General features: G+C 34.5%; 1 protein-coding gene across 4 annotated transcripts in view; it reads right to left on the bottom strand.

Moving 5' to 3' along the window:
• Positions 1–23861, bottom strand: part of LOC108908375 (zinc finger protein Xfin) — a 149285-nt gene that overhangs the window by 24587 nt on the left and 100837 nt on the right. For all 4 annotated transcript variants that reach the window (XM_018712406.2, XM_018712407.1, XM_018712405.2 and 1 more), the window contains one exon: positions 13461–14383. In XM_018712406.2, the coding sequence (XP_018567922.1) occupies positions 13461–14366 (906 nt within the window). In that variant the 5' untranslated portion in view covers positions 14367–14383. The remainder of the gene's footprint in view (positions 1–13460; positions 14384–23861) is intronic.

Here is a 23861-nt window from a genome sequence, read left to right as displayed (position 1 = left end):
AATTTTTAGAGATACTTGTTGTCGTAATAAACAATGATCAATACACTTTTATAACCATTTTTAGATTTTTTTTAAATTTCCCGAGAAATGTTATCTTTTATCGTTGTAATTTCTCGGCAGAACAGGAGTGGGGATGACTGACAGCAGCATGGCTTTCAATATGCGTATGCGCGATAAGAGATGACTTTTCTCTGGAACGGTAGCATTTTTTAATTTCATGTAGCAAAATGAGAGGATTACGAATAGGTCATCAAAAATCAATAAAATAAATAATTTTTGCAATAAATAATTGTTTATAGAGCAAAATGTTGAAATATTTTAAGATGTAAAAATAGGTATTTTTAGTATTGATCATCGTTTATTATGACAAGTATCTCTAAAAAATTGTGTGCCCTTTCTAAACCTTAATTTAAACCCGCTGCAAAATTTTTATGGTCGAATTGACATTATGTTTTACTATTTGTTCACAAAGTTTCATCAATATTTATAAATATTTACTTTTTTAAAAAATGCTCCAAATATGTATATAAATTTCTACTATTTTTCGCCCATTATTAATGCAAAATTCAACTTTTTTGATTCGCAGTTGTTGTAACTATAGAAAATCGTCAAATAAACAAAAAATTAAGAATGACTTTTTTTATTTAGGGCTTACTTTCAATGTTACATGGAAAAATATGTCGAAAAACGGGTCATTTTTCATTCTATTTGTATGTTTGTTGTTCTTATTCTACATAATATTTGTAATTTTTCTGTACAACAAAATATATGACTTGTACTGCTGTTACCACCTGGTATATTACGTTATTTGACACCCTCAGCAATTTAAAAGTTCCGGCGCCTATGGTTCTTACCGGGAAAGCGTAATTCTAATCTCGTCAAGCAAAAGAAGACGTAACACATGTCAATTTTAAACGGAATGTTTCACAACTTGTCACTTCTTTGCATAGAAGCGCTATTTTACGAAATATTACACATTAGCGATTCCTTTAAGTGAGCAACCATTCCACGAATTTGGGATAGAACGCAGGATGAGTCAGTACGCCACTCCGCCGTTGAAAAAAAAATTACCGATCCCTTTTCGTACGCGATTGATTCAGGTCCAAGGTCGATTGTAATTTCTCTCTACACGTCGTCTAAAAATAAATCTACTGTTCTGCGATATGGAGATAAACCGCTTGAAATGCTGGCTTTTATCGCAATATAAATACAATTCTACTTACGTCTCACTGAGGCACATACCCGGTCGGCGAAGAGGACGCGATTCGGCTTGCGAAAGCTTAAAAAAAAATACCGTGGAGAGCCCGTCCGCACGTGCGTTGCGATTCGCGAGGCAGCGCTTTATTTTTAGCCGGTTATTTATTTTGAGATAACTCCAACGAAATTAAATATACAAGGAAGTAAACATTATGCAACGTAACAGCGCTTCGATATCTAGGCGGCCGCGAACGCGTCCGTCGCGGCGTCGTGCGGTATCAATCGACGACTGAGTATGAGTGAGTAACGCCTTACTTGGAATCCGGCGTATCCTCACGTTACGTAAACCGCGTATCCATTATTGCATCGGTAAACGTTCGCGAGATTTTCCAGCGTTTTCCGCGGTTAGGGCCCACCGGAGCGAGGAATCGGTTCTCCGATAGTCGTTTGTTTATAAATTCCTCAAAGACGGAAATAAGAATCTAGAATGCGTTGTAGTTGCACCTGTAAGCGTTTAAAAGACGGCAAAAAAGTGGATACGTCCATTTTCCTAGAAATTCATTTAATGTCACTTCGTTGCATGCTTTTCTTTAAATTAAAGTCCGTTTACAACATTTATATTACAGCGTGTTTGGAATGAACAGGCCATAATTCAAGGTCAAGGGTAGTGTTCTTAAATGCAATTCGATATCAGTTGGGACATAGAGCAATAATTGTTTCCTGCGATGTCTGTGTACTCCAGTCGAATTACAGTTTAAACGTGAAACGATCTACAGGGTGTTAGTAAATAAGTGCGACAAATTTCAGGGGGTGATTCTACATGAGAAAATAATGGCAGTTTGCTTATAAACGTATGTCCGCAAATGATTCGTTTTCCGAGATACGGGGCGTCAAAGTTTTTCTTAAAAACTGACGATTTATTTTATTGCTCTGAAACCGGTCGAGATGTGCAAATTAAATTTGGTGGGGTTTAAGAGGTAGTTATTGCGCATTTTTTGACACGCAATTAAGAATTTTATGTTCATCATTGGCGCGCGTACGGGTAATAAACTCAATTTTTTTAAAGAAAAAAATGGTACGCCACTGAGATATTACAAATTAAAAATCATTTTTGAATTCCTCGTTCAATTTGTGACAAAAAATCTCTCTTGCCTTTTCTTCGTATGGGGCGCCGTTTTGATGCAAAAAAATAAAACATCTTAACGCGTATTTTTTATTTCTTTAATACATTATCAAGAACTATCTAATACAATAACATTAAACCAGAACAATAACAGAAAATAACACTAATAAAATTTTGAAAAGGCGCAAAGCTACAACAAATGTTCAAAATGACCTCCCTCAGACGTGACACAAGATTCAACTCTTCGCCTCATTGATTGTCGTATTCGCGCAAATATTCCTGGTATATTTCTTATTGTCTCACAGCCGACTATAATTCGATTCCTCAGGTCATCAACATTTTCAACGGGAGTGGAATAAACTAATGACTTAAGAAAACCCCAAATGCAAAAATCAAGAGGATTTAAATCCGGCGATCGAGCAGGCCAATGTTCCGTACCTCCCCTACCTATCCAACGATTTGGATATACTGTGTCTAAGTGATTACGTACATTAATGCTAAAATGGGCTGGTGCACCATCATGCATGTACCATAGGTGTTGTCTCAGCTGTAGAGGAATTTCTTCAAGAAGAACAGGTAACTCTTCCTGTAGGAAATTAAGATAAGATTCGCCTGTTAGTCGTTGTGGGAGGAAATATGGACCGATTAAATGATCATCAATTACCCCAAGCCATACATTTACGGAAAACTGATGCTGAAAATGAGCTTCAAAGATTCCATGGGGGTTTTCCTCAGCCCATAAGTGATTGTTATGGAAATTTCGTATACACTGTCGTCCAAAAGTAGCCTCGTCAGTAAACAAAACGGCATTTAAAAAATTAGGAATTTGAGCGATTTGATGATTAATCCATTGGCAAAAAAATAGGCGCGGAAAAAAGTCTCTAGGTAGTAGAGCTTGCACACGTTCAATATGAAACGGATACAATTGCTGTTCTTTAAGAATTTTAAATACAGTGAAGTTGCTTACATTCAATATGTTGGCAATTTTTCGAGTACTTGTTTCAGGTGACTCCGCAATTAACTCGAGAACTGCTTCTTCTAGTTGCACAGTTCGTACTTCTCGAGGGCGCCCACAGTCAACCGTTTGTTTCTTAAATGAACCATTTTCGCGCAAACGTTGATGAAGACGAGCAAATATTGTGTGATGAGGTACCCTACGTCCTGGATACAACTCAGCATACAATCGTCGAGCTTGCCGACCATTTCCATTACTTCGACCATAGACAAAATGCATGTCTGACAATTCCGCATTTGTAAAATTTTCCATTCTTTTCGATAAAAGAAAAATTAATTACTTATTAACACTAATGTTATAGCAAACTAAAAGCTTAATAAATTAATAATGACGAAACGCTAATTTGACATTTCTTAAAAATATTCGTATTTAACAGACAAATGTTGACAGTAGCCTACTAGGTAATGTATTAAAGAAATAAAAAATACGCGTTAAGATGTTTTATTTTTTTGCATCAAAACGGCGCCCCATACGAAGAAAAGGCAAGAGAGATTTTTTGTCACAAATTGAACGAGGAATTCAAAAATGATTTTTAATTTGTAATATCTCAGTGGCGTACCATTTTTTTCTTTAAAAAAATTGAGATTATTACCCGTACGCGCGCCAATGATGAACATAAAATTCTTAATTGCGTGTCAAAAAATGCGCAATAACTACCTCTTAAAACCCACCAAATTTCATTTGCACATCTCGACCGGTTTCAGAGCAATAAATTAAATCGTCAGTTTTTAAGAAAAACTTTGACACCCCGTATCTCGGAAAACGAATCATTTTCGGACATACGTTTATAAGCAAACTGCCATTATTTTCTCATGTAGAATCACCCCCTGAAATTTGTCGCACTTATTTACTAACACCCTGTATAGGAAAATTAGTCATTTTATGTTGTAGGCAATTAAATTATCTATAATTTGAGGTATCTAAGGTCATATTTCACCAATTTGTTAACTGAAAAATAAAGGTCGACCGCGGAAATATCAGTTTTCGAAAATTGTGCATTATTATTATTATTAAGCTCTATTTAATGTAAAAAGAGCGGATTCCTGAGCGGCCTTTGCCTGACAATTGGACAATTTGTTTATAACGCTATTTTGCACGCCCTACTTTGTTAATTTTAAAGGGCAACAAATATCTGGAGTAACAATTTCACGGTCAATGTCATCTGCGTTTGGCACACATGCTGGTCATTGGATTGACCGTCTTTTCCATAAATTTCATCAACATCCATCGCTTTTCGCAATAATAATTTTCGAAAACTGATTTTTCCGCGTTCGACCTTTATTTTACAGTTAACAAATTAGTGAAAAATTACTGTTGACCAAGACCTACGCACAAAAGGTTGACTCAATTCAGGATTGGATTCCATTAAGAAGTTTTACAGAAATTAATGTCAAATACACGGAACAAAGCACGGCAAAGCTTGGAATACCTTAACTATTATCAGTCAAATTATGTATTGTAATGTTTTGTATAGCATAGCACATGCTTGTCCTTGAAATACTTAACATATTTGAATTAAAAAATAACAGAGCATCGTCAGTTGGTGTGACGTCAGAGGTCTTGGTGAATTTATTTAAATAAGTAATTGTTATTTTTAACACTTCAGCTTTTTTGGGTAAATTGTAGTTCCAAACCAAGAATAGATATTTTATACAGCTTAAAATAGAAACAAATTGAATGTATAGTCAGTTGAACATGCAAAAAAACGTCTGGTAATAAAATTTAATGAGTTTCATAGGCGTCCCTAAAAAAATTTTCTGCTGAAGGTAAAAATTATAATAATTTGTATATAATGTGCAGAAAATTTCTATTATGTTTATTTGACCAACAATATATTTTAATTATTTATGTCCTCAAACAATTTTATTATATTGGTGGTAAATTTCGTTTTGTTCCGTTTCAAAAGGTCTCCAAAATGCCATGTTGTGATAATATTAGTAAACAAAATATCCTATTTCGCAATTGTAATATAAATGATTGATAGAAGGTGCCTATAATAAATTAAAATTGCCTGATTCACACCAAATTCCGCACTGCTGCATTGCACTGCTGGGCAATTTATTAACCACTTGTCACCTGCTGTGATTTATTGCCCAGAAGCTCAATACAACTGTGCTCGTTTTCCTTCGGCCGCGCTCGCATTCTTCAACTGAGCGTATACATTTCTATAATCTCCACGTTTAATTCGACCAGACCTGTTATAGGTAACAAGTTTTTCAAATATTTCGATGCCGAGTTGCTGCTTAGCGACCGAGCCTGGTACATACCTTGAAATTATTGGTTCTTCAATTGACTTCGGAAAAACTATACGAGTATTTACTTTGTATTCAAGAATGGAGAGAAATATTGTTAAAACTGACGTGATATGGAGTAAGAATTTTAGCGTTAGGATAAAATCATTTGATATCTATAGCAAAAATATGTATAGTCCAGATTTTTTAGTACATCGTACGGAAATAATTGTAGAAACCAAACAAAGTTAACAAAAGTGTCAAAAATCATCTGGTTTTGGTCTGTACTTGCCATGCCGAGAAATTCTAAGAATATTAAGAAATAGTGTTAAAATATGGTGTACTGAAAAGGAAATTGAAAAAACACACGTGAAGTGAAAGCTGTAACATTGTACTCAATAGATATATTCATATTCCATGTTAAAAAAATAGTTGTTAAAAAAAATTTACATAATATAAAAAGATTCCCAATTTTTTATTTCAAGTTTTTTTTTAATACTGGATATTCACCGAGTTTGAAAAAGAGAAGTTCAAAATGGCAGTAGATACAGCATATACTCGTAGAAGACAAAGGTAATGTGGTTATCATTAAAATTGCTGACTGCAAGACACATACTCAGAGGTCATGTATCATTTCATATTACATTATGTCGAAAATAATCTGCTTTACGTTCTAAATTTACTAAAAACTGTTCACTTTTCATTAGATATACACCGTTCACCTAGTGCGCTTAAGTCCAAGAATCTAGGTTAATAAAAGATATAACTTTATTTTTTTTTCTACAGAGTTGTCTACTTTCCCGAGTTGCACAAGATGAAAATATATTAACGGGACTTTATGTTATGATCCCTATTAAAATATTGAGAGTTTTCGAGATAATCGACTTTTCATTTTCTTTTCTTGTTTCGTCACTTCTAGTAGTTGACATAATTATGATTGTATAACAGCTAGAAATTATTTTTTTTTCGGGAACTGTAGAGTGAAGATGGCTCTTTCAAAAAACGTATCAAAAGTTGACCTACGATATACAGGGGGCAAAAAAAATCGTGACAAACCTGATAATTTAAAATTTTAAAAATCTCTACTTTTTTAAATAGAACCACCTGTGTTTTATGATTTCATTAGATGCTTTTCTGTAGACCATACAATTTTTTAATAGCTTTCCCTATACCTAAGTTGCGTAGTTTTTGCAAAAAAAAACATTTTTATGTAAAATACCGGATTTGCGCCCGTTCCTTTGTCGGGAAAAATATTGTAAGGGTATTTATTTTTATTAAATTTATGAGTTGTCTAGCTACACTATTTAAAATAAAAATTGATAACTGAAAAATTTAGATATTTGAGTTTAATAAATAAGTATTCATGGAAAGTTACCATTTATTTGTAAATAAAATCAAAAAACCATAAAATCGCTACAAGTGATTAAGAATTAGCAAAATATGGGAAATGTTTGTTAGCAGCACATATTTACAAAGCAAATAATCCAAATTTACAGATTTCCACTGTTTTGAAAATGTGAAGGAAAGGTTTGAATGAACAGCAAATGCGAATTATGAGGAAACTACCAGGAGACATGAAACTAACAACGATAATATTTAGTTTAAAGTTGTGGCGTCTGCTGTTGAAAATCCAAAAATTAGTGCCAGGAAATTAGTAGTAACCTTGGAGTTTTCAAAAGCTTGACAAATAAAATATTGAAGAAAGAAGTTTCATCCGTATCATATTGAAAATCAAGCACTGTTACCATAGTTAGGAAAGTTATTAGTGAAATTAGAGATTAAAAAATTTGGATGAATAGAATTTTGAAAAAACAATACTCATAGTCGCAAGCTAACTTAAAATAAATACCTTTACAATATTTTTCCCGACAAAAGAACGGGCGCAAATCCTGTATTTTACATAAAAATGGTTTTTTTGCAAAAACTACGCAACTTAGGTATAGGGAAAGCTATTAAAAAATTGTAGGGTCTACAGAAAGGGATCTAATGAATAACAGAGGGTGTTCTATTTGAAAAAGTCGAGATTTTTCAAATTTTAACTTATCAGGTTTGGCACGATTTTTTTTGCCCCCTGTATATCGCAGGTCAACTTTTGATACGTTTTTTGAAAGAGCCATCTTCACTCTACAGTTCCTGAAAAAAAAAAAATTCTAGCTGTCATACAATCACAATTATGTCAACTACTAGAAGTGACGAAACATAAGAAAAAAAAAATTAAAAAGTCGAAAATTATCAAAAATTTAAAAAGATTAAGTTGATACCTGACCAGGAAAAACTGAACACCCTGTATATGCAAATATATTTTCATTTTGTGCAGCTCGGGAAAGTAGGCAACTCTGTAGAAAAAAAAAGTTGTATCTTTTATTAACCTAGATATTGGACTTACGCGCACTAGGTGGACACGGTGTATGTAACGAGCGTTCAAATAAAAACGTGGTCAAGTTGGTTCTGAAAATTTGGACGTAGGGCGTAGCGTATAGCAAATGAACTTAAACGTCATCTGTCAAAGCGCTATATCGCCGCTATCAATTTGAATATTTTCGTTTTAAAAAGCGTTTAAAATGGTGTTTTCTCAAGAACAAAAAGTGTTTATCATAGAGTCCTACTTTAGAAATGGACGCAAGATTGATGGAATATGGAAGTATTCTATTGAGGAATGTTTCATAGAATTTCAAAATCAATTTCCCGGCGTTGTTGAGTACAAAATTTTTCAAAGTGCAGTTCAGCGTTGTGTTAATGTTTTTCGTGAAACGGGCAGTGTAACAAGAAAAGAAGGAAGCGGCCGACCTAAAAAGCGGACTGAAGAATTAAAAGAAAATGTCCAACAAATAATGGAAAATGCGCCAAGAACTTCTGTACGTGTTTTATCACAAATGGTGGGAGTATCAGTCGGTACCTGCCACACAGTGTTAAAAAAAGATTTGCGTTTGTTCTCCTATCGTTTAACTTGTCAGCAAGAACTTCATGAAGTTGATTTTCCGCGACGGGCTGTATTTTGTGAATGGTTTTTAAACAACTACGGTGAACTTCATAATATCACCTTTTTTTCTGATGAAGCCTGGTTTCATTTAAGTGGTTACGTAAACTCACAGAATATGAGAATGTGGTCTTCTGAAAAACCAGATAACTTTTTTGTCGAGGGCCCTCTACACGCTCAAAAAATTGGAGTTTGGTGTGCTCTCAATCGAAGGAGGATTTATGGACCTATTTTTTTTAATGGTACTCTTACTGCGCAAAGGTATAGAGAAGAAATTATCGCTCCTTTTGTTAACCAGCTGGAAGAAAACGAAATTACAAACTTTTACTTTCAACAAGATGGCGCAAGGGCACATACGGCAGGCGAGACGATGAATATGTTGAGGGAAGTTTTCCAAAATCGACTAATAAGTCTCAATGCTGAACATGAATTTCCACCGAGGTCATGTGATATTACGCCGTGTGATTTCTTTTTGTGGCCTTACCTTAAAAACACTATTTTTGAACTGCCTATTCCTGATTTAAACCATCTGCAGGCTCGACTTATAGACAAGATTCGTGAAATTAACAATACCCCGAGCATCTTAGAAAATGTCTTTAATTCTTTGAGGAACAGGTGTGAAAAGTGCTTGGAACAAGGAGGGGGACACTTTCAGCAGCTGCTTTAATTTATTGTTATAACAAGGAGGGGGACACTTTCCGCAGCTCCTTTAATTGTTTGTTATTGTTATCACGATTATTCTTTAAAATAAAGTTATATAGTCATTAACGTTATTGAAACTGACAGCTGCTATACAGCTCGTTGAGAAATGAGGTTAAGTTGGTCGCTATAAGCTACTCCCTACGTCCAATGTGTCAGAGCCAACTTCGACCACGTTTTTATTTGAACGCTCGTTAGTTCTAAAGTCTTTTTCGTTCCAGTTAACTCTAAACTGTCTTTTTGACACTTAGGAAACAGAATCAGAATGTCAACATTTTATTTTAATTTTCTGAAAAATTAAATAAACTTCAATTAGTCTTTTGAAAGTAATTTCCCGAATGTATCACTTTTACTCATCAATTTAGCGAGGACGGCTGCGAAACGTGTTCGCGGAGTGCCTCGACGTTCGCGTGCGTGGGCGCGCGGCCTTAGACCAACCCAATCGCTATCGCTCCGGCAACAAACGGCCAACCGAATAAACACCTGTCAACAAGTGTTGCCGACGAGAGAATCGCCAAAGCCTGAGCTACTTTGTAGCGGAGAGTATTTCTGGATCTGTGCCTAATCGGCGTCTTCCCACGGGTGCTATTTTAATTTATCGTTTGGTTCGGGCGGCGGGCATATTTCCCGAACGCGGAGATTATAGTACGAGGCTATTACTACTGGTTAATTAATTTTTATCGCGAATGACGAAACGGAAGGTCGCCGCTGCAGCGTGTCCAAAGGCTCGCTCTCTGGTCCATTAATGGCAATTACGGAAACAATGGGTCGCTCGCGTACTTTTGCCGGTTTATGTAACCGAAGACGTGGCTGGTATTCACATTCGTCGTAATAATACACGTGTATTTCCCGCAGGGACATTAATGCGTGGCGTCGCGTTGGCTTTTTTTCGAATCTTTTCGCGAGCGGCGTTGCCAGATTGAACAAAATTATTAACTTTTCGGAAAAAATCCTTATACCACTGTTATGTTTCAGATAATAATAAACATATATATTTTTTTAATATAGAAAGTTTCGAATCGCTTAAGGTTCACTTGGTGACGAAGTCAGGAGATGTTTCGTTTCCGAGGTAGAAGATTGTTCGGGTTAAAATTCCTGAAAACCTTTTTTTAATACGTTCAAAACCTTTACAAACGAACGAGTGAAAATTTACATAAGACATTTAATTTTTTATACATTGTCGGACACCCATGAAAGAGAATAATTATTTCGCTTATTTACGATTAGAACCTTAAAATTAAGACTACAAAAATGTCTCTTAGGTACGTTTTTTATTTGAAACCATCGACGAGTTGTTTAATTTTATGAGTAAAAAAAATCATAGTCATCAGATGGTCTTATAAAGGCTATAAACTGCAATGTATGTAAATTCTTCTTTGCTCATCTTTAGGCTTAATGAAAAATTAAAAAAAAAATTGAAATTTTAGTTCCAACATCTCGCAGGAACTTTCACATTGCTATGGGTGTCCTAATCATACACGACATATATAAAATACATATATAGGGTGACCGAAAGAATTAAGTAGCGATATTAAAAATAACAAGTTCTTATAACACTCGAAAACTAAATATTAACAAAATACAGGGTGGGCTATTATTGTGAGAAAGTAAAATAACTTTTTGTTATTCGTAATACAGAAAAAAATTGATATACAACCTAAAGGACAAAATTAGTTTGAAACATACAGGACGATGAGTAAAAACGGGACACGCAATTATTACATTTTTTAAATGGAAAACTCTGTATATTTTTAATCATATGGATTTCTGAGAAAATTCTATATATGGCAATATGGACAGTTTAACATTTTTATGCGGGGTTGCCAAGTTATGTAGAAAATTTTGGAAAATACATGACCTCGAAAAAGTTGTATTAACTTTCAACTACTAACACTTGGAGCAAAAATATTTGACAGAGTTATAGGCAAGGACTCCTATGTTAGCTAATATCGATATTTTATACAGGGCATTTTTTTTATTATACGATCATTTTAAGAATGTTCAAACGTGATTTTCTATAATTTTTCAAATGGAACACTGTATTTTATTGTTCTATTTTATTCACATATCGGTCCACTTCAACTTTAATTAAGTATGTTCTACACCTAAAGTTGTTAGTTTTTAAGATATAGTAACATTTCTGGAAAACCTAATTTTTATTATTTTCGGTCGCACGAAATGGCTTTGGAAAACACTGTCACATTGTGTCAACTTGTCAATTCATAATTTATCATTCCATTTTGAGTTAATTTTATTAGATAATATTTATTTGTGGTATTCTATAAAATAATCAAAATTAAGTTTTTTCAGAAATGTTGCTAAGTATATCTTAAAAACTAACAATTTTAGATATAGAACATGCTTAATAAAATTTGAAGTGGACTGATATGTGAATAAAATAGAACAATAAAATACAGTGTTCCATTTGAAAAATTTTGGAAAATCAAGTTTAAACTTTCTAAAAATGATCGTATTATAAAAAATTCGCTGTATAAAATATCGGTATTAGCTATCATAGGAACCTTTGTCTAACATTTGACTCTGTCTAATTATTTTGTTCCAAATGTTAGTAGCTGAAAGTTAATACAACTTCTTCGAGGTCATGTCTTTTCCAAAATTTCAAGAATTTTCTACATAACTTGGCAACCCCGCACTAAAATGTTAAACTGTGTATATTGCCATATGAAGGGTACGAGAAAAAAAGATGAACGTCCAATATTTGCCATTTGTAAATAAATACATATAACGATGCCACTGCTTTCATGAAAACAATCATACTGGCAAAAAGAAATGAGGGTTGAAATATACAGCGTACTTAGAATTTGAAAGAAAGATGAATGTCCCGCCAGTGTGTGAAAAACAGATGAATGTCCAACTTGTAACTAGCACGTGTTCTGATGTTGCTCCTGTTAGATTTAGTTTGTCAATCGAACGCCTATACAAATGGTGACAGTTATTTAGAATGTGATCGCAATATGGGACTTTTCAATCAAAAGGCCATCAGAATTCACCATACAACAAGACAGCAACTTAAACTTGTGTTGAAGCATCATGTAAAAGACACTTCTTTTATTTTACGTTGTATTTTTATTCAAGTAGGTTTGCTTTTTACTTATAATAAAAAGTTACCTATTAAAATTCACATTGTTATTCGAATTGTTTTCTGATTCTTTCTCCCCGAGTGATGTGACATTCATCTTTTTTCTCACATTTTTTTGATAGCCCACGATATTACATATTATATATTCGTAGACACATATAATTTTATTTAAAAAAATAACTAAAAGGTGTATGATGTGTTTTAAAATATCAGTCTTTGAAACTTAAATTTCATTTTACTCGAGACTTGTATTTTGCGACATTCATCTTTTTTCCCCTGTACCCTTCATATATAGAATTTTCTCGGAAATCCATATGTGTAAAAACATACAGTGTTCCATTTAACATAAATGTAATATTTGGCGTGTCCCGTTTTTACTCATCACCCTGTATGTACCAAATTAATTTCGTAGTTTAGGTTTCTTGATTCTGTATAACTTTTATATAAACTTTTTTTCTGTATTATGAGTAACAAGGGAGTTATTGTATTTTCTCACACTAATGGCCCACCCTGTACAAGCTCAAATTTAGTAATGTTCCTGTAAATTATTTTTACATTTCATTACATTTTATTCAAGTTTAGACGTTCTTATAACGCTGAAACAAATTTTTCAAATTCAAAATTTTTCAGAATTAGTAATTTAGATGAGAAGATAATTTGATTACATTATTTTTTATTATACAACAGTAAGAGATTTTTTGCTTTAAAGAGTATTAAATTTTAAAATTCTGGTTTTAAAAACAACTGAAATGAAATATGAGATATCGTTTTTTTAAAGAGTAAAAAGCGAAATACTTTGGTCTTCATTTGTTTAATTTTAGGAGTTTTGCACGTTGAAAAAAATGTTTTCTAGAATTTTACTAAACTAAATACGTGTGTAAGAATCACCGATAAGCAAACTAATGTTATGTTATATTGCGTTTATAACATCGTAAAAAATTTCACAACCTCCGGACTAACTCCCGCCGTTAAGGTATTAGATACGGCAACGTCGCCCTCCGGAATCCAGCGCTATCGCGACCCACTTACCGCGACGTGCAAGTTCAAACACAGCTAACCTAAATCCGCGCTTCCAATCCGTCACGCGTGGGCGCAGAAAAAGAAAATCATCTACGTACCTGGTGCTGGGCGGCTTCTTCCGCGGCGGTGGCGTCGCTGGCGCCGACCTTGTTGCGGCGTCGTCCCACCCCCAATCCCGCCGCCTGTCCCACGGGCGGCACGTGGTGGTTCATCTCGTGCACCGTCAGACTCTGCTTGATGTCGGCGGTGAAGTTGCAGGCGGAACACCTGAAGGCGCCGTGTCCGTTGTGGTTCTTGCAGTGCCTGTCCAGGTTCCACTTGTAGGGCGTCCGGAAGTCGCACATGTCGCACTTGATCATCGGCATCGAGTGGTACTTGACGTGCTTGGTGTACCTGGCCTTGATGTGGGTGACGTAGGTGCACTTGGAGCACCGGAAGAACTTCGTCTTGATGTGCTCCTCGCGCTCGTGCCGCGACAGCTGCGCCTGGCTGCGTCCGGTGAACTCGCACACGGAACACTTGAACACGGCGGAGGTTTCCTCGGGGGCCTCGTCTTGCTCGCACTCGTCCGTCGCCACCTGGGGCGGCTCGTCGTCGGGAGGCGGCCGTTTGCGCGCCTTGCCGGCGGGCTCGACGCCGTCGCTGGAGCCGTGCACCATCTTGGAGTGGCGGAGCAGCTTCTGGAAGTGGCGCGACGCGTACAGACAGCTGGGGCACTCGTAGATCCTCACCTTCTCGCCGTGCACATCGCGGAGGTGGTAGAGGTAGACGCGCGGGTTCTGCGTGAAGAAGTCGCAGTGGGCGCTGGCGCACGTGTAATTCCGCTTCACCTTGCAGTCGGGTAGCTGCTTGCTGCCGTCGTGGTCGGGCGCCGAGTGGCCCTCCTCGTCGTCGCGGTCCTCGGCGTCGACGCCCGTCGACGAGCCGAACAGCGCGTCGCCGCTCACCAAGCTGCGCACTACCAGGGTGTCTCCAGATCGATGTACCATCGAAGGCACTGACATGCTAACTCGACCTCCTCCTGCAAGAACAACAACACTGTTACAACTGAACGACATTCCCCCTGTAAAACTAAAGCTAATCAATTAGTCATAAGCTGGCAGGCCCCAGTCGATAGGAGTCCGAACACGTCGACCTACGCGAGGTGCTCGGAAGCAATACATTAGTCTTGAATCGTTTCTTTGAATGCACCGTTTCCTTTCTTAAGTATTCTATATTGACCGCTCATGTTTAAATATAATACTTGATACTTCTAAGTGTACTTTCCTCCGTATCAAACGCTAAAATGAAGGATTATTCTTCTAAAAGTCGTTCATGAAAAAACTACGTAGACGTAGAGGGACCATACAAATTTTTATTTTGCCTACAAGACTAATTACGACGTATATCGTAATTACCAGTAGAAATACGAAATTAAATTACTCAATACAACGCGTAATTACAAGATTTAAGTCGTAATTACGAAATACAACTCTTAATTACGTTGTAAGGCGTAATTACGTGATAAAAGGCGTCATTGTATAATATAAGACGTAATTATGTGATACAAGCCCTAATTACGTAATACAACCCGTAATTGCATACAATACAGGTCGTCATTACGAGATGCAAGTCTTAATTACGGTATTCAAACCGTAATTACAAGATTCAAAACGTATTTACTGGATACAAGTTGTCATTACAAGACACAAGTCTTAATTATGAGATACAAACCGTAATACGTGGCAAAAAGTGTAATTATAAGATTTAAGTCGTAATTACGCAGTACAAGTCCTCATTACGAAATACAAGTATTAATTTTACGGAATTCAAGTCTTAATTACGTTACAAGGCGTAATTACGCGATGAAAAGCATCATTGTATAATATAAGACGTAATTATGTGATACAAGCCGTAACTACGTAATACAACCCGTAATTGCATGCAATACAGGTCGTCATTACAAGATACAAGTTTTAATTATGAGATACAAGCCGTAATTATCTGATACAAGGCGTAATTACGTGGCTAAAGGCGTAATTATAAGATTGAAGTCGTAATTACGCAATACAAATCTTCATTATGAAATACAAGTCTTAATTACGGAATTCAAGTCTTAATTACGTGATACAAGGCGTAATTACGTGATGAAAGGTGTAATTGTATAATAAATGGCGTAATCACTTGACGCACGGCATAGCTATGAGATAAAAGACGTAGTTATGTGATACAAGCCATAATTACGTAATACAAGTCTTAATTACGGTATTAAAACCGTAATTACAAGATTCAAGACGTATACAAGCTATCATTACAAGACACAAGTCTTAATTATGAGATACAAGGCGTAATTACGTGATAAAAGACAAGGGTAAGAAGTAATTACGTAACAAAAAGCATAATTACAATATTCAAGGCGTAATTATGAATTACAAGTTGCCAATACAAGCTAAAATGTCTTAATTAACGGATATAAGACGTAATTAAGTAATACAAAAGGCGTAATTACGTGATACAAGGAGTAATTACGTGATACAAAATGTAATTACGCGTTACAAGATGCAACTATGATATACTTATAGGTAAATGGTGTTTACGAGATACAAACACATATGTAAAATTTCCAGAAAAATTGAGCGCCGGGAAAACTTTTAAATAGGAAAAAAAACCGAAAAAATTCTGAAAAATTAAGGTTTTGTTCTAGTCAAGGATATAAAGTTATCGTAGCCACAATATAAATATTATTATGTATTAAAAATAAAATTGTAAACGTTTAGAAATTATTTGAATAAAAAAATCACCAATTAGGTTTTCGCTTAAAAAAAGCCTATAAAATTTTTTCGATATTTTCAGGATCATTTATAGCATATTGCTCTGGAATCAGAAGCATCAGATATGTGTTCAGAAGACTCCAATTTTTTTTCGTTTGTTTAGGCTTTTCTGTTAAAATTTTATTTAAAAAATACTGTCAGTGTTGTTTTCTTAGAGATACTGATATTTTGTTTATTGTCGTTGTTTACTCATGAAGAATTAAGTTTTTTTTTGTTTGTTGTCTTAAAAATAAAATCTTATATTTATCTTCTATTAATTTATACATGAGCACGAATAAATTTTGTTAAAATATGTTATTTTCATATTCATTGAGGTTTATTAAATATAAAAATAAATTAATAATTTCATTTTCATAAATTTTTGCTTTAGGAAAAAAGTGATTCTTCAACTTTTCCTGTTTGCTCCCCTAATTGTTAAATATCTATACGGTGTGGTTTAGAAAATAAAAATTGATGTCTTTGCACTTACGCAAAAACAGCGTATTTCCATTGAATATATTAATCATAAAGCATAACTATTAACTAACTGTGTCTGTTCCATTCCGTCATACTGTCAAACTGTCAAACATATTAACGGTATGTATCTATCTAATAGCGATGCTACCCATTTGAAATTCAACCATCCAAATGATCGATTTGGTGCCTCCGTCACGTAACGAATCAACTAAGTACATCTAGCTATTATCAAACTGGCGTGCACAGTTTTGCATCAGAGACTATCAAAGGTCAGTCTTATTTAGTTTTTCAGGATTATTAAAAATCGCTGTTCTAACGGGCAGCCTTGGCGTTAATTGAGATTGGAGTTCGAGGCTGTTGAAAAAGTACCCTTCGATCTGCAATTCGAAGTAGTTTATTACGTTGCAAAAAGGATTTTTACATATTTGTTATGGTTTTCATAAACAAATTTAGGTATAACTCAGAAGTTTATATTTTACTCTAGAAGATATGTCATTTATTGCATTAATAAATCTATTCAATGTTATTTTACCTTCACATAAGTACGTCGTAACCTGTTTTGTAAAAATATTTAAGTATGTAAAACAGATATTTTTTCTAAAGGTATTACAAAATAGTAAAGCTTATTTTTGTTCTTAAAAGTACTATGTAATTCCAAGAAAGTGATCTTCTCAACGAGCTGCAAAGCATTCTCCATGCTTGTGTGATTGCTGCTACGTGGTTCGTTTGGAATATTTGCACTCGCATGTAAAATGTTACTTAAATCTATATATTTCAGTTATCTAAATATTTGGCGACATTTCGCTGTCAGTATCTTCTTGCCTGGCTCTTCCAAATACCCGATACGGCAAAAACCAGCAAGACGGAAGACCAAATATCCGAAATATCAGACCCACTTGGAGATCCTATGTCGCCATAACAGATTTATGATAATATTTCGACTTGTGGATGGAATGCAAACTTGTAACCTTCAATTTTATTATTTGTATTCACGCGTTACATAACTCGGAGCCGCTAATAAATGCTAATTGCTTCTTCCTTGCCCGATAATGTCAAGTATTACAAGAATAAGCAGCGCACAGGTTAATAATATTCTACCCACGCGGGGCAACTAATCCAGATATTATAATAAATGTTCAATGCCAAACCTTCGGATGGAGAACATTACTGTTGGATGGCTTCGACTGTTGCGCAACCTTCTTCAGTGGGTTGAAGAAATCGTTAAAGGCGGACCGCGCTGTTTGACTTTTAATTTTGTGTCTGTAAAGGGTGCAACTGCGACCTCTTCAAATGTGGTTAAAATTGAGTTAGTCAGCAAGGTAAAATATACAAGGTGTCTCTAAAGCATGGTACCAAACATGAACGGGCGATGAAAAATGTTATTTTGAGTAGAGTCTCCTGTTAGCATGCGTAGGAAAATATGTACTAAAAAAGTTTAAGTAATCCAAAAGCTTTTCTGCAAAACTTCTTAGTTTTGGAATATGTGATTTTTTTTTTAACATGAATACAAGGAAGATCCAAAGATAAAATGCCATTGAAATAAATGTGTTTCATTTTTTGGCCTCATTTACAAAAAAATCAGTGGACTCATTGAGTTTTGATTAAATAACATGAGCTTGTTCTGTTTTCTTACAAAATATAGATGTACAGAATGTTATGTTTCAGTGATAATTGTCATTAATTTTAACCACGTATACGTAACGCTTAATAGACAGAAAATCGAAAAAAAAAACAAAAAAAACGGACGTTGTAGCGAAACAGCAGATTTTTCAAACTTTTGACAAATTTCAATAGAATTACTCTTTACAGCATAGCAAATCTCCATTTTAATGAAATGTCTGTCGAATGTTGTTTTTTTTTCCATATAAACTAGGCGGTATCTGTTTTGGTTTGGGTGAATTGTATATCCACGAAGATTTTTGGCTTTTTGGCTTTCAAATATCACCAGATATGAAAATTTTTCTATGCGCATAAAAAAACGTGGACTTAGCTTTTGGCGGCACAATATGTTAAAAAAATCGAAATATATAATATTTTTCTTCCTATTTAATTATGTACCTTTTCAAGAGTTGATTTTAGACGAAAATGGAAGAGGAAAAACATGTTTGTAATTAAATTTTACAAAATATGACTAGTTACTAATCGAATTAATCATGATTATTATTGTAAAAATCGAAAAAATCTCCAAAAGTAGGGTTAAAATACATTACTTTTTAGGGAATTTTCTTTGGGGTCTTTAAGTTGGGTATAGGACCTTCATACTTGGCTCAAGAAAACTTCATGTTATGTAGAATCATCACATCAAATTTCATCAAAATCGGTGTGAAAGATTTTACATAATTTTGCAATCCAGATTTTGAAAAAAAATTTGCAAATTTTCAAAATTTTGCACAGCAAAAACCAAGACCCTTAGATACTAGAAAATTTATTTAATCACATATAGAAAGGCTCTCAAACTTTCAAACGCTTTTTGAAAAATTCGAATCCGTCAATTAGGAGAGCTCTGGCGCTTGTTTAAACATTGGTCGAATTTTTGTACTTATAAACAATTAGAATAACTTTAAATATTCAACCAAATAAAATTTTTTAAAATAGGTTTTAAAAGTTCTTGGAAAGACGCTTCCTTTAAGAAAAAAACAAATCGATTGGTCAATTAATTACGTAGTTATAGCCGATCAAAGTTAACCGTCATTTACACTAAATGTACTGGGACATCCGGGCTAATTTTTCGAAAAATAGCTTTGGTATTCCAAGTACTTACCAGGTCTAGGTTTGCAATACTTTTCTTCATTGGCAAGCTACTTTAAAACGCGTTTAAAATTATTTATGCAAGCGAGAAATTGAAGAAAACCGTACGGGTAGTGGTGGTGGGGGAAGCAGAGAGCGCGGCCGCTTCGGCCTGCCCGAAATTGAATCGGCGAGTTCAAAACTGCGACGCGCTTAAAATTTCTAATATCTCAGCTTCTAGAGGTCCGATTTTGATGATTTTTTTTTTAAATCGATGTTTCGCGATTTAAAAACAACAATTAGCGTATTTTTAAATGACTATCGTTAATAATAATTATTCTTCTTCCAACAGTCCGACAACACAGGTCAACATTTGATCTAAGCGGGAACACCGTAATCGGTATAGGCTACTAGGGGTTTTTGGGGTCGCTGATTACGATGAGAAGGTCAGTTAACCTCCATCACGTCAGGTTCAAGGTCAATTGAAGGTCAAATGCAGAAAAAGCCATGAAAAAATCTGAAAAATATCATGGATATGTTTTTGAGGTCGGACAATCCGAATCTGAGGTCAGCTAAGCTCTACAAGGTCAAGGTCATTTGAAGGTCAAATGCAGAAAAAGCCATGAAAAAATCTGACAAAAATCATGGACGTTTTTGAGGTCGGACAATCCGAATCTGAGGTCAGCTAAGCTCCACAAGGTCAAGGTCATTTGAAGGTCAAATGCAGAAAAAGCCTTGAAAAAATCTGAAAATATCATGGATATGTTTTTGAGGTCGGACAATCCGAATCTGAGGTCAGCTAAGCTCCACAAGGTCAAGGTAAAGGTCATTTGAAGGTCAAATGCATAAAAAGCCATGGAAAAGTCTGAAGTCAAGCATTACTTTTCGAAGTGAAGATAGGATAAATGCCTATTCTACACGTTCGCTCTTCTGCGTTCTTCTGCTCTCAGTTTCTTTATTGCACTTGTTGCGAAACTTGCTCAGCTGACTAATTTGTTGGCGAAGACAACATCACTTCAATCATATTCTCTGGATCCTCTATTCTTTCAACTGTGTTCAGAAGAAATCAACTTCGCCATGTGCTCTTCTACACCAGCTACCGATAACTTTATTCAATCGGTGGATCCCTCTTCCATTAGGTGATTCCTTTCATCCTATTTGCCATAGATTCATGGTCTGGGTCTTTTCTTCTTTTCCTAGGATATCTCCATTTTGATAGATTGGTTGCTTTCAACGGAAATTGTTTGTTATTTATTTTACTAGTAGCTATATAGATGCCTCTTTTGCTAGTAAGCATGTAACCTCATACGAGATGGAACGGTAGCCACATATAACCCGCAGAAAATGTTCTTCGATATACTGATTTTACGGTACTATTGTCGGATCAGTGATATGTAACTGAATAAGCGCGATGATTCAAGCGAAAGTGCGTGAAATGAGTATAAATCTTGTAGAACAGTTGCTTATATATGCAAATATATAGACACAAGTAAGAAGTAAGGGTTTATATAAAAACATGAAGAATAACAACTAAAAAATGTTATCGGTTAAAAATTTTCTTTTGAACTGGACTTTCTCATACCTTGACCTTGTGGAGCTTAGCTGACCTCAGATTTGGATTCTCCGACCTCAAAAACATATCCATGATTTTTTCAGACTTCCATGGCTTTTTCTGCATTTGACCTTCAAATGGCCTTGACCTTGTGGAGCTTAGCTGACCTCAGATTCGGATTGTCCGACCTCAAAAACATATCCATGATTTTTTCATGGCTTTTTCTGCATTTGATTTCAAATGACCTTGACCTTGACCTTGTGGAGCTTAGCTGACCTCAGATTCGGATTGTCCGATCTCAAAAACATATCCATGATTTTTTTCAGATTTTTTTGAACCTGACGTGATAGAGGTTAACTGACCCTCTCATCGTAATCAGCGACCCCAAAAACCCCTAGTAGCCTATACCGATTACGGTGTTCACGCTTAGATTAAATGTTGACCTGTGTAATTATTTATCTTTAAACTTCCTTTAATTATCAACTTGTATTTTTTTATTGTATCAAAGGTAAGTGCTTAAACTTATATACTGTTTATCAAAGATCAAAAATAAATTTATTTAAATATTCTAAAATTGTTTAAACAACAATTGTTTTCAAAATATGTCGAAAAATAGTAGGTAATTAATTAATTATTAATTTAATCATTATTTCTTTTGTGATTATAGTATAATTCAAATATTATCTAAGGGCGTTGGTTTTTGCTGTGCAGAATATTGAAAATTTGCAAATTTTTTTCAAAATCTGGATTGCAAAATTATTATGCAAAATCTATCGAACCGATTTTGATGAAATTTGGTGTGCTGATTCTACATAACATGAACTTTTCTTGAGCCAAGTATGAAGGTCCTATACCCAACTTAAAGATCCCAAAAAAACCCCTAAGAAGTAGTTTTTTAACCCAATTTTTGGTGATTTTTTCGATTTTTACAGTAATAATCATGATTCATTCGATTTGTAACTAGTCATATTTTGTAAAATTTAATTACAAAAATTTTTTTCCTCTTCCATTTTCGTCTAAAATCATCTCTTGAAAAGATACATAATTAAATAGGAAGAAAAATATGACATTTTTCGAATTTTTTTAACATATTGTTAGTCCAAGTATTCTGTCACGGATTAATGTTAAATTTGCAGAAATTATTACCTGGACAAAAAAAATATGACCGCATAGAAAATTAAATTTTAAATTGAGTTTCTTGTTCTTTAAACTCGATCCAATATGGCGAACATGGTTAAAAAAAATCGCAAAGTTGAAAAAACGGTTTTTCTAAAATAACTAAAAAAATATAGCACGGATTGAAAAATTTTAAATGAGAAAGTTGTAGGTTTTAAAAAGATCTATCGACTGATTTTTTGAAAGTATCGATTGCTTTGTTACTTTTCGAGATATATCGAAAAAACCGTTAAAAATCTTCTCTTTTCTCTTCTTCTATAACTCGTTTACATTTACGTGCCCATATTTGCTATTTACTGCAAGCATAGCCCGCGGCAAGCCAAAAAAGTACATTTTTGAAAAATTTAAAAATATTAATTATTTTTCGAGATATATCGATTTTTTGAAAAAAAGGCGCTCTCGAAAATTGGCTAGATCTTCTCAGCGGATAGCCCTACAGTAACGATTTTCGGTTTATTTTCTTCGTAAAGAGTTATATTATCATGCTGTTAAAAAATGTTGACGATTTTATTAATTTTAAGGATCAAAAAATGACTGAAAAAGTTGCACTTTTTTTGGGTATGTTTTTTTCAAATAACTATTTCAATTTTTATTTTATGAAAATGACTTTTAAAGAAAGAAAACTAAACATTTACGGGTCTATTTTGCTTCTAAGGCGAAAATGCTATAATATTCGTGTTTAGCTACCCCAGATTAAGTACAAAAAAATAATAAAAATTGAAATAGTTATTTGAAAAAAACATACCCAAAAAAAGTGCAACTTTTTCAGTCATTTTTTGATCCTTAAAATTAATAAAATCGTCAACATTTTTTAACAGCATGATAATATAACTCTTTACGAAGAAAATAAACCGAAAATCGTTACTGTAGGGCTATCCGCTGAGAAGATCTAGCCAATTTTCGAGAGCGCCTTTTTTTCAAAAAATCGATATATCTCGAAAAATAATTAATATTTTTAAATTTTTCAAAAATGTACTTTTTTGGCTTGCCGCGGGCTATGCTTGCAGTAAATAGCAAATATGGGCACGTAAATGTAAACGAGTTATAGAAGAAGAGAAAAGAGAAGATTTTTAACGGTTTTTTCGATATATCTCGAAAAGTAACAAAGCAATCGATACTTTCAAAAAATCTGTCGATAGATCTTTTTAAAACCTACAACTTTCTCATTTAAAATTTTTCAATCCGTGCTATATTTTTTTAGTTATTTTAGAAAAACCGTTTTTTTCAACTTTGCGATTTTTTTTAACCATGTTCGCCATATTGGATCGAGTTTAAAGAACAAGAAACTCAATTTAAAATTTAATTTTCTATACGGTCATATTTTTTTTGTCCAGGTAATAATTTCTGTAAGCATTTCTCTATAATGCTTGGACTATGTGCCGCCAAAAGTAAAGCCCATGTTTTTTTATGCGCATAGAAAAATGTTCATTTCTAGTGATATTTGAAAGTCAAAAAGCAAAAAATCTCCGTGGATATACGAGTCACCCAAATATGGATGGACTCTTTGAAATATATGCCGTCTGAACCAATAGTAGCATGGAGTCGTGAAACGCATAATATTTGCTAATGCTTTTTTAACAAGTACACGACACTATTAATATTACCCGAAGCGACTGGGACCTGCGACCCGGTTATCAAAGAATTTATGCACTACTAAAATAGCAATATACAGCTAGTAAATTGTTAGAGCAGCATCTGTTTATTGCTAAAGGAATTTGGCCATGAGAAGCGTTTACATGTGCGTGTCTTCTCCGACGTTAGCTATCATCCGGCCAACA

Source organism: Anoplophora glabripennis, unplaced genomic scaffold (genome assembly GCF_000390285.2).
Source record: "Anoplophora glabripennis isolate ALB-LARVAE unplaced genomic scaffold, Agla_2.0 scaffold347, whole genome shotgun sequence".
Classification (NCBI taxonomy): Eukaryota; Metazoa; Arthropoda; class Insecta; order Coleoptera; family Cerambycidae; genus Anoplophora; species Anoplophora glabripennis.
This window is presented reverse-complemented; position numbering and strand designations above follow the sequence as displayed.